General features: G+C 50.5%; 1 protein-coding gene across 1 annotated transcript in view; it reads right to left on the bottom strand.

Annotated features, from left to right (window-relative positions):
* RABL6 (RAB, member RAS oncogene family like 6) overlaps positions 1 to 15,773 on the bottom strand; it is a 56,734-nt gene that overhangs the window by 14,868 nt on the left and 26,093 nt on the right. Inside the window, exons 8-10 of the mRNA XM_082327596.1 lie at positions 11,935 to 12,038; positions 4,392 to 4,750; positions 1,982 to 2,150 (exon numbers count right to left, since the gene is read on the bottom strand). Of these exons, the coding sequence (XP_082183722.1) occupies positions 1,982 to 2,150; positions 4,392 to 4,750; positions 11,935 to 12,038 (632 nt within the window). The remainder of the gene's footprint in view (positions 1 to 1,981; positions 2,151 to 4,391; positions 4,751 to 11,934; positions 12,039 to 15,773) is intronic.

Below are 15,773 nucleotides of genomic sequence, written 5' to 3'. Positions count from 1 at the left end.
TAATGACAAGAGGCAGCAGGCAAGGACTATTCTAAGCAGAGCCTGTGAGTATGCTTTGGTCACCTCTTAAGAGACAGTCGGCTTTCAGACAGCTTGCTGCACATCCTCTTGTCTGAGCAGCTCAGTATACAAAATCCCTTTTCCCTTTTTTTGGTTAAAAACATCAAAGACAGGAAAAGAATAAAAAGAAAAGGGAAAAAAAAAAAGAAAATCCAGCCTACAGCGTAAGCACAGCTCTCTGTCATCTGGAGGACAGAATTACAGAATCACAGAATCATAGAATAGTTTGAGTTGGAAGGGACCTTTAAAGGTCACCTAGTCCAGCCCCCCTGCCATGGGCAGGGACATCTTCCACCAGATCAGGTTGCTCAGAGCCCCATCCAACCTGGCCTTGAATATCTCCAGGGATGGGGCATCTCCCACCTCTCTGGGCAACCTGTGCCAGTGCTTCACCACCTTCATCATAAAAAAGTTCTTCCTTATATCGAGTCTGAATCTCCCCTCTTTTAGTTTAAAACCATCACCCCTTGTCCTATCAGTACAGGCCCTGCTAAAAAGTCTGTCCCCATCTTTCTTATCAGCCCCCTTTAAGCACTGAAAGGCCGCAATCAGGTCTCCCCGCAGCCTCCTCCTCTCCAGGCTGAACACCCCCAGCTCTCAGCCTGTCCTCACAGCAGAGGTGCTCCAGCCTCTGAGCATCTTCGTGGCCTCCTCTGGCCCCACTCCAACAGCTCCATGTCCTTCCCGTGCTGAGGACCCCCGAGCTGGACGCAGGGCTCCAGGGGGTCTCCCCAGAGCGGAGCAGAGGGGGAGAATCCCCTCCCTTGCCCCACTGCCCACACTGTGGGGGATGCAGCCCAGGAGACACTTGGCTTTCTGGGCTGTAAGGGCACATTGCCGGCTCATGTCCAGCTTTTCATCCACCAGTACCCCCAAGTCCTTCTCCTCAGGGCTGCTCTCAATCCCTTCATCCCCAGCCTGTATTGATACTGGGGATTGCCCCGACCCAGGTGCAGGACCTTGCACTTGGCCTTGTTGAACCCCATGAAGTTCACCCAGGCCCACCTCTCCAGCCTGCCCAGGTCCCTCTGGATGCCATCCCATCCCTCAGGTGTGTCACCTGCACCGCTCAGCTTGGTGTCATCTGCAAACTTGCTGAGGGTGCCCTCGATCCCGCTGTCCCAGTACGGACCCCTGAGGGACACCACTTGGCACTGATCTCCATCCGGACATCGAGCCATTGACCACCACCCTCTGGATGTGACCATCCAGCCAATTCCTCAACCACCGAACAGTCCATCCATCAAATCCATGTCTCTCCAATTTAGAGAGAAAATGCTGGGAAGAAACATTAGAAATGGACAGAGAAAAAGAAAGGCACCCTCTAAGGCTTTTCTGGAATCTGCAGGCAAGCATGCAGTGACGCTCCCAAGGGAGCATGACCCTCTCCAGCCTTCCTTCCAGAATCCCACTGAGCCACACAGTGTCCTCCAACAAACACAAACCCCTTTATAATGCCTCAGGAATGGCAGTAGCAGGCCATGAAGGAGTCTGGCCATGCTTTGGGCCTCTGCAGCGGGAAAGTATTCATTAGGCAAAACATAATATCCCTGCAAAGCGCATTGTGTTCCAGAAGGAAAATACCTCAAACGTTTCAGCGCATTTGGCCAGAAGGGAAATCCCTTCCTGATGCAAAGCAACCCAGTGGTTTAACACTGAGCATGAAGGCAAGACAGCAAAACCAGGAAGGTGATAACTAGCTTTGCTGCTGTCCCTTATTCCCAGGGAGCAGTGCGTATCATTAAATGGGAGCCAGTGCATGCTACGACTGACAATACCACAGCCAGAAAGACGTAGGGGCAGCTACCTGCTCTGTAACCACTTTCTGAACAGTTGCAACAGGTTAGCCAGGCCCCAGCTATCATTCAGACTGTACATATATCTGGATATATCCCTGTCCCCTCCATCCTCCTTTCCTTACCTTTCGCTATCGACACGGTGTTTAGTCTGCAGTTTCCCTTTGTCCTTCTGTGGGGCTGGGTCTTCTAGAAAGCTGTGGTCCAGGCTGTCATCAGGAACAAAGTCCTCCACGCTCTGTACTTTCGCAGGGGCTTGAGGGTGGGGAGGAGGAGTGGCGGCGGCAGCAGGATCTGCATTAGCAACAGCAGTTGTAAAACACGGGGTTCACCGCAAGCAAGACAGAAATTTACTTTTTACAGATCTGTCCTGCCCAGGGCCTCTTTGGCACACAGACAGCAGCCACGAAGCAGGACCTCAGCTACACGGCAAGGGAAGAGGAAGGTTATGAACAGGACACTCAAAGCAGTTCAGAATCTTGCATGAAGGCACTCACAGACCACACGCAGCTGCTGAGGTTTCATAGGCACCAGGCTGGCCCAGGCTATAAAACAGCCTGACAAACTCTCTAGCATGGCAGCTGACTCTGCTCTACAACGAACGCTACCCCTGACTATCCTACAGCCAGATTTTATACCTATGCTGTGCACGCCGCTCCTGTGTGATGTCCCTTCATCGTTCTCTTACCTTTTCCAGACTGTTCAGTTCACCCACTTGCCTCCTCTGGCTGTTTCAACTGTAGCTGTCAAAGGCAGGATTTTTCACACTGTGCTTTTAGATGCCCTGTGTAACCGAAAGCTCAAGAGCTACTGCAAATAGAGACTCGCTTCAATATAGCTTATTTGTAGAGACACTGCTACCCATCTTCAAGGTATCAGGATGAAATCTCATGAAATGAGCGTAACCAAGAAGCCTGAAGTGATTAACCTTTTCAGCATTTGCAATATTCAACCTTTTTCTTCTGCCCTGACTGCACTTCACATCTAGGCTCTTTTCTTTTGGCTGAACAAGACTTGTATATTTTTTTCTAGATTTTGCTCTGCTAGTACAGCTTTCAGATCACTTCTGCATACAAATAACACTATTACTAATGCCATAGAGTAGCGTTGGTGTAAGAAAAAACACAGCCAAAAGAATTACTACTGCAAGGGAAAGCTTAAATAGCAGCTCCCATAAAAAACAAGTATTACTTTGTGACAGTGATTTTTCAACTGCCTTCCAATTAGCTAGTCCCTAGGTATGTTCCAGTAGAGGTGCAGACCCTTGGCACGCCACATACACCTAAGAACACTGACAGATCAGCTTTTCCTAGCTGCCTTCTGCAATCCTGAAAAGCACTCTCGAGATACCCGGACTGCAGGCCACAAGCCTAAAACAGTTCTCAAGCTAAGCGACAGATTTCAAAAAAAAGAAGAAAAAGAAAAAAACCCAAACCCCAAGACTGTAACACTGGTAGTAGGCCACTTGTCTTTCTTCTACATATCAATATGAGAAAGTTTTTTTTTTATCAACAAGAGATTTCTAACATTTGCTCCTCCTTGTTTGTTCGTTTCTGGGTAGGAAGAGTCATAAACAAACCGAAATGGGTGTACCGTGTCATACCTGGTAACAGATTTGGGATGCAGAACATTGTGTGCAGATCTAAAACTGAAAGATTTCAACATCTGAAACCACAAACCATGTTCCCAGCACCTCCTCCTTTCTTTCTGTGGGTGTCTCGAGAGTACTGTGAGCTCTAGGGATTGACAGTTTGAGAGGGAAGGTATTTCCAAGGGGTGATTCAAACCATGTCATGCTAATGATTTTTAGGCAGTGCCAGCCCTGCAGCTCCAGTTAGCTTCGCAAACAAAGCGAATGTGACAGGCAAATCAAGGTCCAGATCGGTAAAAGTACGTGCAACAAAACCCTCGATGCTTCTGCCCTGCAACTTCATCCGGCAGGGGCTTGGACCGAACGCTGCGCTACTCTGCTCCATTGTGTGCTAGCGCTAAGGAAGAAGTCGAGGAGGGCAGCCGTCCTCCTCAGACCATCTCTGAAGGAGCATATTTCCCCGGAGGGGAATCCGCTGCAGAGCCTGGACTTACGTGATCATTTCTGGCTGAATAACCTTTAAAACCAGCACTCTGCTGTTCTCCGTTAACACACAGGAGCCCCTTTGAGCTGCCAGACTTCTGCGAAGACAGAGCTTCAAATAGCTTCTCTAACTTGCTATTCAAGAGGCATATGTGCTCCTGGTAAGAAGCTGACAGTTATTTTATTAGTGTCCCCCAGGTGTTCGGTCCCTTCCTCCTGAAGCACGCTGCAGTCACCACCCAGGCAGCTGGACACAGTCCCCATCCAAGCCCAGCACAGAGACAAACCAAAATGCCAATCAGGAGAAAAATAGAGAGCGACAGCGCAGCTCTCCTTGGACACACGCTGCACGCGTTCGGGGCCTGTGGGCTTCAGGCACCCGTCTGCTCAGTCTCTCGCAGGGAAAAAATGAAAGGAAAGCAGAGAAACGCCCTGCCTAGACACTGCACTCCAGCACCTACCTGGCTGGGGAGGAGAGGGGTCTGAGGCTGGAGACGTCCCAAAGAGACGTGAAATAATGCTGCGCTTCGGCGGGGGGACTGCGGCCGGAGGCGCTGGGGAGGCTGTAGCTGGCGGAGGCGCGTGCGGCTGCTGGGCCTCGGGTGCAGGCACTGGTGAAAAAGATGAGGGGGGTTCAGGAGAGATGGCGGAGCTTGTGGCAAGCGGCTGCGGCAGCTGTGGGGTGCCAGGGCTGGAGCTGCCTGTCGACGTGGAGCTCGGAGGTACTATGGGTGACTGGGAGCCGGAGGAAGGGCTTTGCCCGTTAGTCGTTAGTGGTGATGTGTGTCCTCGACTTCGGGCTTCCATCATTTCAAGGAAGCTGCAGGGAAGATAAATTGCAAATATAAGGAACGGAGAAAACATGCTCAACAGAGCACCGAATACGATGCTGGGCTGCTTTGGCTACGTGCTGGGCTGGGAGGGTACAGGTCTGCTTTCGGTGATGCTGCGACTCCCTGGGCCACAACAAATCCTCTTCACCCACGTGAGCTAACCTCACCCGATCTGCATGGAGGTGCGGAGAATCCCAACCTGCTTTGCACTGCAGGACGAAACCTACGTTTGCAACGCTGCTGGGAACTCCCTGGATAGACAGACTATAACAACACGCCAGGGCTCGAAACACAACCTTAAGTCACTTCTTGGACATATGTCTCTAAGGGAGTAAGTGCTACAGGAACGGCACATTTTTAGATTCAGCAGAAGAGATCAGAGCATTCAAGAAGACTCACATGCTATAAAAACCTCTTCTTTCAGCCAAGAATGGATTTGAAAGGAGAATCCTTGAACGTCAAAAGAAAAGAGCTATCCAGAGGGCTCACAGAGGACCGACTGCGTATATCCCGCTTGCAACGTGCAGATATACAGGCCGTCTCTCCCCCTGCACACACTCCCCCTCTGTGTGGGAGGCGGTGAAGCCAAGCAGCAGAAGCTCTGAAGCAAGTTGTGGTCCTGGCTGGATTCCTGACTAGAAGAGCAATAAAGCCTGTACTGCTAGAGAGGGTGAAATGCTCCATCCTTTTCAAAAAGGAAACCAAGCCTGATCCTGCTGCAGCCTCCTTCAGCAGCCCGTTTGTTAGCAGTCTTTTCACAAGCTCTATGCAAAGAAACACGAACAGAAAGCCAAGCTTTTCCTATGAAATGGTCTCAAAGTAAGATCTGCTACATGCCACACATCTGAGAGATATAAAGAGGACACCCAAAGTCAAGCATCATGTATAAAATCTAGCACACGTCACGGTCTCGCCTCTTATTTCATGAAGCCTAATGAACTCGTGCACAGAGGCTCTGGGTTCAATTGCTTCTGCAGGACAGACAGACTCGGCTGTGCTCCAGGCAACGACTTCTCTCCCATACAGAGCACGACCTCATCATTCCAGAATACCGGACTAAAGGCTGCAAACGCAACGCTGCCCGGGAGGAGCAGAAAAGGAACCTGGCTGTCACATGGCTGTCTCTGCCTGTCCCCTAGGACCACTGTCAAGGCACCTCAATTCGTGCCACGCTGTGGTAGCCTCACTGAGGCTTCCACCAGGATCTGGGGCAAGGCTCATGTGCTTATTCCACCCAGCAGACTGGCTCCCGGCAGAGCTGAGATCAGAGCATGCGACAGCATCCATTCCAGCATCCTCCCTCCCAGGGGACCAGTAGCTGGGGTGAGCCGTGCGACAACACGTTCCACTGAAAATGATGCATGATTTGTCATGCATCAAGGAGAAAACATAAAGGAGCTTAACTCTTGTACTGAGCTCCGTGGAGACTGCATCGGGTTTGTTTGGAAGGTGCACAATGCATCACGCACACCGTAAGAATATAACAGCGTGCTGTCAATGCATCTCTGTCACTGCACTGCAGGGCCGAGCAATGGGACATCACTCCTTTCTCGAGAAGGGGGTCACCATACACGCCATTCAGCATCGCTCAAGGCATCTGTGGGGAGGGAAAGAGAAACCAAGGCTACCTGCAACTCAACAAAGCGAACGCTCTGAATCCACAAAGCCATGTGAATCGCTATGGCCTGAAAAGCCATCCACGAGGCCCGCCTGCACAGGACATGTGGCTCCGCAGACCCGAGCCAGAAGCACTGAGTGCTAAATTCTGTCATCCCTCCCCTCCGAGCTTTGGTTCGGGGCTCCCCGCGAGCCGAAGGCAGGACGGCTGAATAGCTCTGCTTTGCGGTACTCACTCCTCCTCCGCCCAAGCCCCGCTCAGGGTTAGAGACTCCTGCCTCCCAACTGCGAAGAGAGATTAATCCCAGCCGATCCACATGCACCCCTGCTCCTGTTTGTAGCAACAGCGATCCTGGCTGGGAGCCCTGCAAGCTTGGTCACTGCCGCATCCAGCATCCAAGGTACCGACGCCAGCGCTGCTCGCTCTCCTGGCTGAGCTGAGCTCTCTGCCTGCCTGCGTGAGCACCTAAATCACCAACGCCACACGAAAACAGAACCGAACAACCGCTGAGTCTGACCAGGACACTGGGTCCCACCGTCGAGGCAGCTGGGTGACTCAGGCAGGACAAGGTGGTTGTACACTGAAGACTAAGGAACAAGGATGAAGCACATGCAAAGTCCGTATATGGTCATTTCAGGATACAGAATATGAAGCTCAGAGAGTACTTAAAGCTGGACCCAACAAAGCGCAGGACACTCTTTACAATAGCAGGGTATCTGAAGATATACTGTACTTTGTACTACCAAAGCTGCCCGTTTTGGAAACAACCTGCTTTGTTCTGGGCAAGTAGCCAGCTCCAGAGGGAGGGAGGGCTGCGACTACCACCTGTTTCTCCTGCAGAAACACATGAATTTTAAGAGCTGGAGGGAAAAAATGCTACATAACTGAAGTATAAAGAGTGTCATCCTCCCCTCCAGCTCAGCTAATCTGGAGAGTAACACACACGCAGGCTTCTTCCGCACCTGTGCTCCTGTGCCTTGCTCACCTACATTATGTGAAGGGCGTAAGAACGCAAGACAGCAAGTTATTTTTAGTAGAAAGATGCAGTGGTTATTTGGGGACAGCATGCATGACAGAGGCTCTTACCCCAGCACAGCACCAAGGAGAGCTGTGGCACATGGGCTCCGTGTCACCTTCCTCATCCCCAACCCGACGCACGGGCCAAGCTCTGTGCTGTGTGCCATGCCACCGGGGAAAGGAGGATGGTCTGACACCGGTTTTACATGGGCTGCCTAAACCGGCCCTGCTGAGCTTTCATATTCATATCTTCTTCCGTGAAAGAGGTGGGTGGAAAAACAGCATACATGAAAACGCTGCCAGCAAGCTCTCAGTAATTTCCAGGGTGGAGGCGTCTAAGCATCCTCCACACTTTGAAAATACTACATAATGCATGAATGCTTTCTCTGGCTTTACACATACTCTTTGGAGGCTCAAGTGTGGCTGTTTTGGGAACACACCAGGCCAAACCTGCCACGTGCCTGTTTTTTCTCATATTCTATACAATCTGGCCACTGCGTTCTTTGTTCTACCCTTTTTGTCAGTCCTTCACAAAAGGACTCACTCAAAACGTTACTGCAAAACAAGCAGCTTCGTGTCCACACTAGGTGTAGTAGACCAGGTCCTATTTGACAGCTGCCTGAACATGAGCCAGCAGTGTGCTCAGGTGGCCAAGAGGGCCAATGGCATCCTGGCTTGTATCAGGAACAGTGTGGCCAGCAGGACCCAGGACCAGGGAGGTGATGGTGCCCCTGCGCTGGGCACTGGTGAGGCCGCCCCTCGAATGCTGTGCTCAGCGCTGGGCCCCGCACCCCAAGGCGGCCATGGAGGGGCTGGAGCGTGGCCAGAGCAGGGCAGCGAGGCTGGGGCAGGGGCTGGAGCACAAGGCTGGGGAGGAGCGGCTGGGGGAGCGGGGGGGCTCAGCCTGGAGAAGAGGAGGCTGAGGGGAGCCCTCATCGCTCTCTGCAGTGGCCTGAAAGGAGGCTGGAGCCGGGGGGGTCAGTCTCTGCTCCCCAGGAACAAGCGATGGGACGAGAGGGAACGGCCTCAAGCTGCGCCAGGGCAGGTTTAGGTTGGATATTAGGAAAAACTTCTTCCCCCAAAGGGCAGTCAGGCCCTGGCCCAGGCTGCCCAGGGAAGTGGTGGAGTCCCCATCCCTGGGGGGATTTAAAAGAAGGGTAGATGTGTTGCTTAGGGCCATGGTTTAGTGGTGGGCTTGGCAGTGCTGGGTTAATGGTTGGACTCGATGATCTTTAAGGGTCTTTTCCAAAAAAGGGCTGCAATGTGTTCTTAGCAGCATTGAAAATGTAAAATCTGAGAAACGCCAAGGAAGGTACCCGAGCAAGAGGTGCGGCAGGCAGAGAGGAGACGGGCACAGGGAAAGAGCTGGAAGCATCTAAATGGGCCTTACCCAGGCGAGGCCCGGCCAGCGGCTGCCAAGGGATGGCTTACGTAAGGCGGATGAGGCAGCGTTGTGTGCCACCTCGTGTTTTCTCCGGGATCCACATTCTGGAGCAATGACGTTTTGTCCTCGGGCACCCAGCCGCAGCAGGAGGAAGAGTTCTTGTTCTCTTTCTGCTCTCTGAGCCAAATTTAGCATCGGTCATTGTGATAGAGCAGCTACTAGACACGCACGGGGATGAATGACATAGCCGAGATGTCCCAGCACTGTCACCTCGCCTTGCTGCATGGCCTGATTTTATGGCAGGAGAGCAGGAATCGCCTCGGAGGAGGTGCTGCAGCAGCCACACCATGGCCTGCAGCCCCAGGCGCCTGCAGCCACCTCCCCTCGCCGTGCCATTCGTGCTGACCGACGGCAGAACTCCAAGAACCGTCTAAATCGAAGCAACCGACGCAAGGGCTTCACATCTGCCAAGGGTCAACGAGTCACACCGCACCTACGCACACGCTGTAGTAACGAGGCGAGTGTCGGAGGACACCATACCAGGTGCTCATTCCGACATCCACCGCAGCAGCGTGTGAAACATGGCAATCCCCAAATGACGGGCATCTGACAACCACGGGTGCAAGGACCTTCCCAAGCCCTAATAACGAGCACTGCAGACCTGCCTCACAACTGCAAGCTGTAATTCCCACTGTGTACTGTCGTCGTGTCCACAGATACTCTGCTCACCAGCCTAGGCTGTTCACTAAGAATCGGAACCTTACCCAAACCTGAGTTCCCTGCCATACGAGTGTGGTTATTTCTTCAAATCGGGACTTTGGCTAAAGGACTTGAGCCTGAAGAGCTCCTGCAGGGATAAAAAAATGAACGTAGGAAGACTGTACTTTTCATCTCTGGGGTTGAAGTAACCCCTCAGCGGCTCATCTGTTTCAGAGAGGTGCCGCTGAAACAAACAGACTCTTGGTTTCTTCCTGGGGTGCAGAGGAAAACATCAAAAATCCTAAAATAGCACTCTATTTTAGTCGGTGTGATCAAAGTACTCAGACGTGACACGGCCCAGTGCTTTTCTTTTGGGATCAGCGGCTCAAGGCAGGAAGCATCCAGGGATATTTTAAAGACCTTTCTATAAAGAAGTGTTATTTTCTGAAAGCAAAGAACATCGGTCTCAGCACACAGACATAAATGTGCAGCAGCCGAAGTGAAAGCAGAAGTTGGCCAGCTGCATAAAAACATGGGTTTATTTGCTAAACCAAAGTCCTAAGGTGTTTCTTATGCCATGTTAAGCCAATTATGCAGCCTAACAGAGCAATTAGCCACCTGCAGGGCAAGCCCCCAGCAGCTGAGCAGCAGTACCTGCGGCAGTGCAGAAGGGCAGCACCCACTATGCCCAGCTGGGTGGGCATCTTCAGGTGCTCACACCCCATCTCCTCTTCTTTCTGTGCTCATGAGCTGGTTTGGAAACCAACAGGGCACTGACATGTGGGCCAAATGTTTATCTGGCTTTGGAGTTTCTGCAGATGACTCAGGGGCTTCTATTGAGGCGATGCTAGCCACCACCGACCGCACCAAAAGCTTGCAAAGGGCAAGAACATGGCTTTTGACTTATTAGAGCGCAGTGCCTGGAGCAACGAGGCCAGTCTGGCCCTAGGATTCTGGATGCTACCACACTGCAAATGGTACTCTTTAGTAATCACAGTATTTCTGCAGGAGCCTGTACCCAGAAAGGGTACGCTCTGGCAGTGGAAGCACACCAGTATTATACAATGGTGTACGTCGGTGTGGTTACACTGGGTGGGATGATCCAGTCTAATATCCCTTGCTGGAGCGAGGATGCCTCGCCATCCCACCTCTGCCAGCACCATCCTGCTGCTGCTTCCTTTCAGTTCTGGTGCCGAGCAGATGCTTCTCAGAGCCAGCCCAACTCACATCAACCCAGAAGCAGACACGGCAGAAGACAGTTTTCTGCTGGATTTGTGAGCTGAATTGGCACAGGTGAGGGTCCAGCAAATGCTAAAGCTGCTGTAAGGGTTGAGAGGTGCCTAAGTAGCAAGATTTTCTGCTGTAAGTTTGGTACAGCTCTGCCAGCTCTTGATTCTTTTAAGTATCTTCCCATTACTGATGCAGTATAAACAAAAATACCGAAAAACCATCTGACAGCACAGCCCACACAGCTCAGTCCTTTGAGTAGGGACATCAAGAGAATTGCCGAAGGCACGAGGAGACCAACCAGTCCCTGAGGAAAGGAATGAGGTGAGCACTCTGGAAACAGTGCTGCTTTGGGTTTATCTGGGGTATTTCAGTGCTCTCAAAGGAAAACACACTGACCAAAGTTACAGAACTTGAAACTTGGTCTGAAAATGCTCGTCAAAATGGCTGTGCATGAATATTTCATAATCATCGATTCCAGCTTCCAAATAAAGCTGCCTGTAAAGAATCTTTTCCCGATTCATTCTGGGGTTGACTTTTCTGGTTTGCACATTACTGCAATAAAGACCCTGCAATGGGAATCCACGGAACACATTTGTCAACAACACATAAATCTGAAGAGATTCCTGTTCACTGTGCTACAGATGTACCGGCTTTGCAGGGCTAAATCTGGCAAAAGCTCATTTCAAGCAGCAAGCAAACAGACAGGGCACTGCACAAACACAAGGCAGCAGGAACCAGCCACTATTTCAAACCAGAAACGCACTGAGGAGTCTGGAAGCATTCAAAGGGAACAAAAGACAATGGTGTTGCTATTACTTTCTGCCTACCATAGGACACATAATGCACAGGAATGCAATAGCCAGATGAGGAGGAACCAACTTGTGTTCTGAGCAGGAGAGAGAGGGAAAACGTCCCCTTTGAGCATCAGAGGCTGCAACACGCCGACCCACAGTCCCTTCAGCACGTGCCGCCCAGCTCCACCTCCGCTGCCCTCCCATAGATCACGTGCCCGTAGGAACCAGACCCTTTCACAGGGATCCCCAAGCGCATGCTCTCTGTCAGGTGACGCCACTTAAAAGTGACATTTTATAAGATCAAAGAAACCCTAAATGTCACTCACTGGACCCTTTAGTCCGGCCACATGCCATAGCTGGGGCTGCCCAACATTCGTGTGACACCTAGACTGCAACAAAACCGTTAGAAAAGATGGCTCAATGACATACAGTTCGTAGTTTTGATCTTCTGTCTCTTGCTGCACTGACAGCTCCTCCAAAGTTGCATCAATATCCAGCTGATTCGTCTCCAGCTGCCGCAGCAACGTCTCCCTCTGAAGAAAGGAAAACAAGCTGGGTCTGAGCAGGAAGGGTCACTGTAACAGATCCCTGCGCGCTCGCAGGGCGCCGCAAGATCTCGTGTCACCACTCTACCCACGGCAATGAATTAAACAGGAGCTTTGGGCCCTCTCACGGTGTTCAGTTTAAATACAGCAGCACAAAGGGAAGCTGAAGCAGTAGCAAAAGTACATTAATCCAGAAAGTCTGTGTGTAAGAAAGTCATTCGTTCTGCAAGCTATGCTCAAGCATAATCAATAATGTGTGATTTTTAGACACAGCATCGCCAGTTGCATTTGCAGAACAGCATCCACTCCTGCGGAGAACAGTTGTGCAACCCATTCATTCTGATTTTTTCCCTGTCCTAAAGAAGTCCCCCAGTAAGTAGGACCCAGCTGATGCAAAACCTCACAATAATTTGCTTTTTACTGTCAGGGTAGAAGAGTGAGCACAACCTGTCGACTCAGTGAAATTTTAGCAGTCACTGCCCCTCTGCCTTCAGTTGCTGCCCCGCAGACGGGGGACAGACACTCCAGCCCATTTCAAATGTGCAATAAAGTGAGTTGGCTTCACTGATGTAACACAGGGTAGCTTAATTCAGTCCTTCCCTTTCCACATTTCCAACAGAATCCAAGCCAAAACCTCAGCTGAGGGGAAGTGCTGGCTTAAAAGGCTGAAAATCAATTGCAAATGGTCATGGGGCGCTCCTCCGGATAGCCTGGATGGCAACAAGAAGGGATCAATAACCACTCGCGTTACACTGAGACTGCACGGGCACGGCCAGCTCCGAAGGCTCGCCCACAGCGGATCCAGCACCAGCCTCCGCACCCGTCTGCCCGGCACTGCGGCAGCCCCGAGCCGCAGAGCTAACACAGCGCCCGTTTCTGCAGAGACACGAATCAGGATCCCCAGGCCAAGACCAGAGCGGTCTGCGGCCACCGCCCCGCTCCACAGTACAAATCCCTGCACCGGAGCCCCCTCCCCTCCGCTCGGACGCGGCCAGCTGTCACACAGCGGGGCACCGGCACCGGCCGGGCTCCCAGCACCGGTACCCCGCTTGCCTCCTGGGAAGGCTCTGAGCAAGGGGCACGGGAGTCAGTGTACACACCCAATTCTGGAGTCAATAGTCACGATGTTCAGTGCCTGAAAGCATCGATCCTCCTCTCCCGCTGCCTACGTACTAGACGGCCGAGGAAGCAGGGACAGCCGGCGCTGCGACACGGCGGATGACTCACGGCACTGCGCAGCGCCCGTTAAAGCGGGGCCCACCGGTGCTGCGGGCTGCCAAGCGGCACCGCCGCCCAGCCAGGAGGAGACAGAGGAGAAACCCCAGGCTTCCTCCAAACTGCAAAGGTTTTTGCTTTTCTAACTGCCTTATCCTCAACCTACATTTAAGCTTTCTACTATGACAAATATTTTTGAAGTTTAGCATCAATAACGGTGGTGAATTTTTAATTCCGTGTTTGACAACACATATGCTTACTGCAGAAAGAGCCCATTAGAGTAAAAAGCACAAAAGGAGATCTACTACGTAATTCACCGAATAAAATCCCTACGGGGAGACAAACATTTGTATAAAGCGTTCAGTCTCTACCTGCATTATACTATTGACAATATAGTTTCATAGACATGACAACTTTGGAGCTATCAAGAAAGAGTACAAATTTAAAAAGCAAGTAACTCATCTGCCTGATATAAAACACATGGTGCTACGCTGCCCAGGGGAGCAGTCAGGGCACAGCCTGAGCCCTCCACAGAGCAGGCTGATTTATATCAAATTCTACAAATTTATATCAAATTCTGTCAAATTCAAAAATCAGCAAGCAAGGCTTAAGTAATTTTTATTTTGTATTATACGACCAGGTGATTCATAGCGGTTTATAACATTGAAACATGTTAATTCACTGGAAGATGCAGTCTTTCTTGAAATTTAAGAGCTTCTATGATCATTTAAGCTAATTTACTGCTTCCAAGGCATTTAGAGTCTTCGTTTTTACCTTTGTCATTGTGTTAAGAGCTTGCAGTGATCCATATTTTATTTGCAAGGTAATTTTTATTCATCATATTCATAAGCTCTATGCAGATGGAAACTTGACTTCAATTAACATGTATACAAAGAATTATGAACTGTTAACTCAAATTCTCTTTCTTGTGGTATAGAGACAAGAGAGTTTCAGCAAAACATGCTATACATATTTAAACTTGCTACACTAAACAGCAGTACTAATTGAGATTTTCGAAGTAATTCTAGACTTTAGAATTCAAGAAATTCAAGATTTTCGAAGTAATGGATTTCGTCCTTTTGTGTTATTCATACAGTGTAAGCGAAGATGAGACCAAAAAGAGCAAGTTTTCTGCTTCTTTGTCCACAGTTTCCTAAGATGAGTGAAATAAATGCTGAGCAAATCAGCTGCATGAACAGAGACAGAAGGGACACTGCTCTCCAACGCCTACCTTAGGCACTTATATGATGGCTTTTATTAAACAAGTGGTTAGCCTTCCCTCATGCTTTGGCAGTAAGACACATATCAGAGTTGTATTTATTTCAATTTTCACAATTACAGTAAATTAAGAACTTAGATTTAATTAAGAGAGAGTTGCATTCAATTTTGTAAAAATTCACCACTAATAACGGACTTCCAAATACTTAAAACATAAATTCTGTTTTACCATGCTGGTATTAAAATATTAAAGAAACAGCTTATTTTTAGCAATGACCCAAAAGAAGGGAATAAATCAGAGCAATGCTTTGGCTGAATGCCACTTGCAAGTGCTTCCTGGCCATTTCAGCTGTCTGCAGAATTCTGTCTCCTTCCAGCGCAGCATCCGACGGCCCGCTTGACCTGATCCCATTTGCACATTATGTGGGCCACCAGCAATACCTACAGCTGAACTGCATTCTCAGGTTCGACAATCCTCCCCCTGGAAAGGAACCGATGAATAATTGAAGAGCCCGGGCTGCTAGAGAGAACGTGCTCTATACCGGGGGTATGAATTTCAGCCACCGCTTTCTTCATGAAAGATGCATGAACGTAAGCCGAACGCAGGAACGCGCAACTTCAAACCAAGGCACTGAGCACCGGCTCTGCTAAAGGACAGGGTGGAATCTCACATGCAGCGAACAGCTCTTCCCCTCGAGACCTGCGGGAGGCTAGGCCGAGGAACGCCGAGAAGCCTCAGAGGTCGACTGAGACCGATTAAATCGTAGGTGCATTTAATACCTGGTAGCATTCCTCTCCTTTAACCCCGCTTTGCACCAAAGAACCAGGGAGACGACTCCTTTCGGGAGCCTGTTCCTGGCAAATCTCTCAGAAGGTATAAGCAGAACCTTTAGGAATTAAGTCTAGCTGTGATTTTCCTATAAATATTAACATCGTGCTGCGCTGGGGGTTAGTCAGGCGCCGTGGGGCCAGCCCTGGCTCCCCGGGCACTCAAAGCCAAGACTCCCAGCGGGTCTCCAGGAGCAGCAAAACGCCCAGAGCCACCCAGCAGCAGCTCCTGCGGAGCAGCACGAAGCTCTTCCATGGCGCAAATGCAAGCAGCACTGGAAAAAACTAAGTGCAGCACATCTTGGCTGAAGTTTGGCATCAAGTAAAGCCCCAAAGCCTGGGTGAAGCAACCAAAAGCCTCCAAATTTGCAGTGTCACCTGCATCGGCAGAGAATAGCAAGGCCAGGGATCTCTCGCACACCAGAGGGAAATGAAACAAGCCATCTCCACGTTGGACCCTAC

The sequence above is a fragment of the Platalea leucorodia genome (genome assembly GCF_965183815.1).
Source record: "Platalea leucorodia genome assembly, chromosome: 15".
NCBI classification, from domain to species: domain Eukaryota; kingdom Metazoa; phylum Chordata; class Aves; order Pelecaniformes; family Threskiornithidae; genus Platalea; species Platalea leucorodia.
Note: the sequence above shows the minus strand (reverse complement) of the source record. Positions and strands in the feature narration are given on the sequence as shown.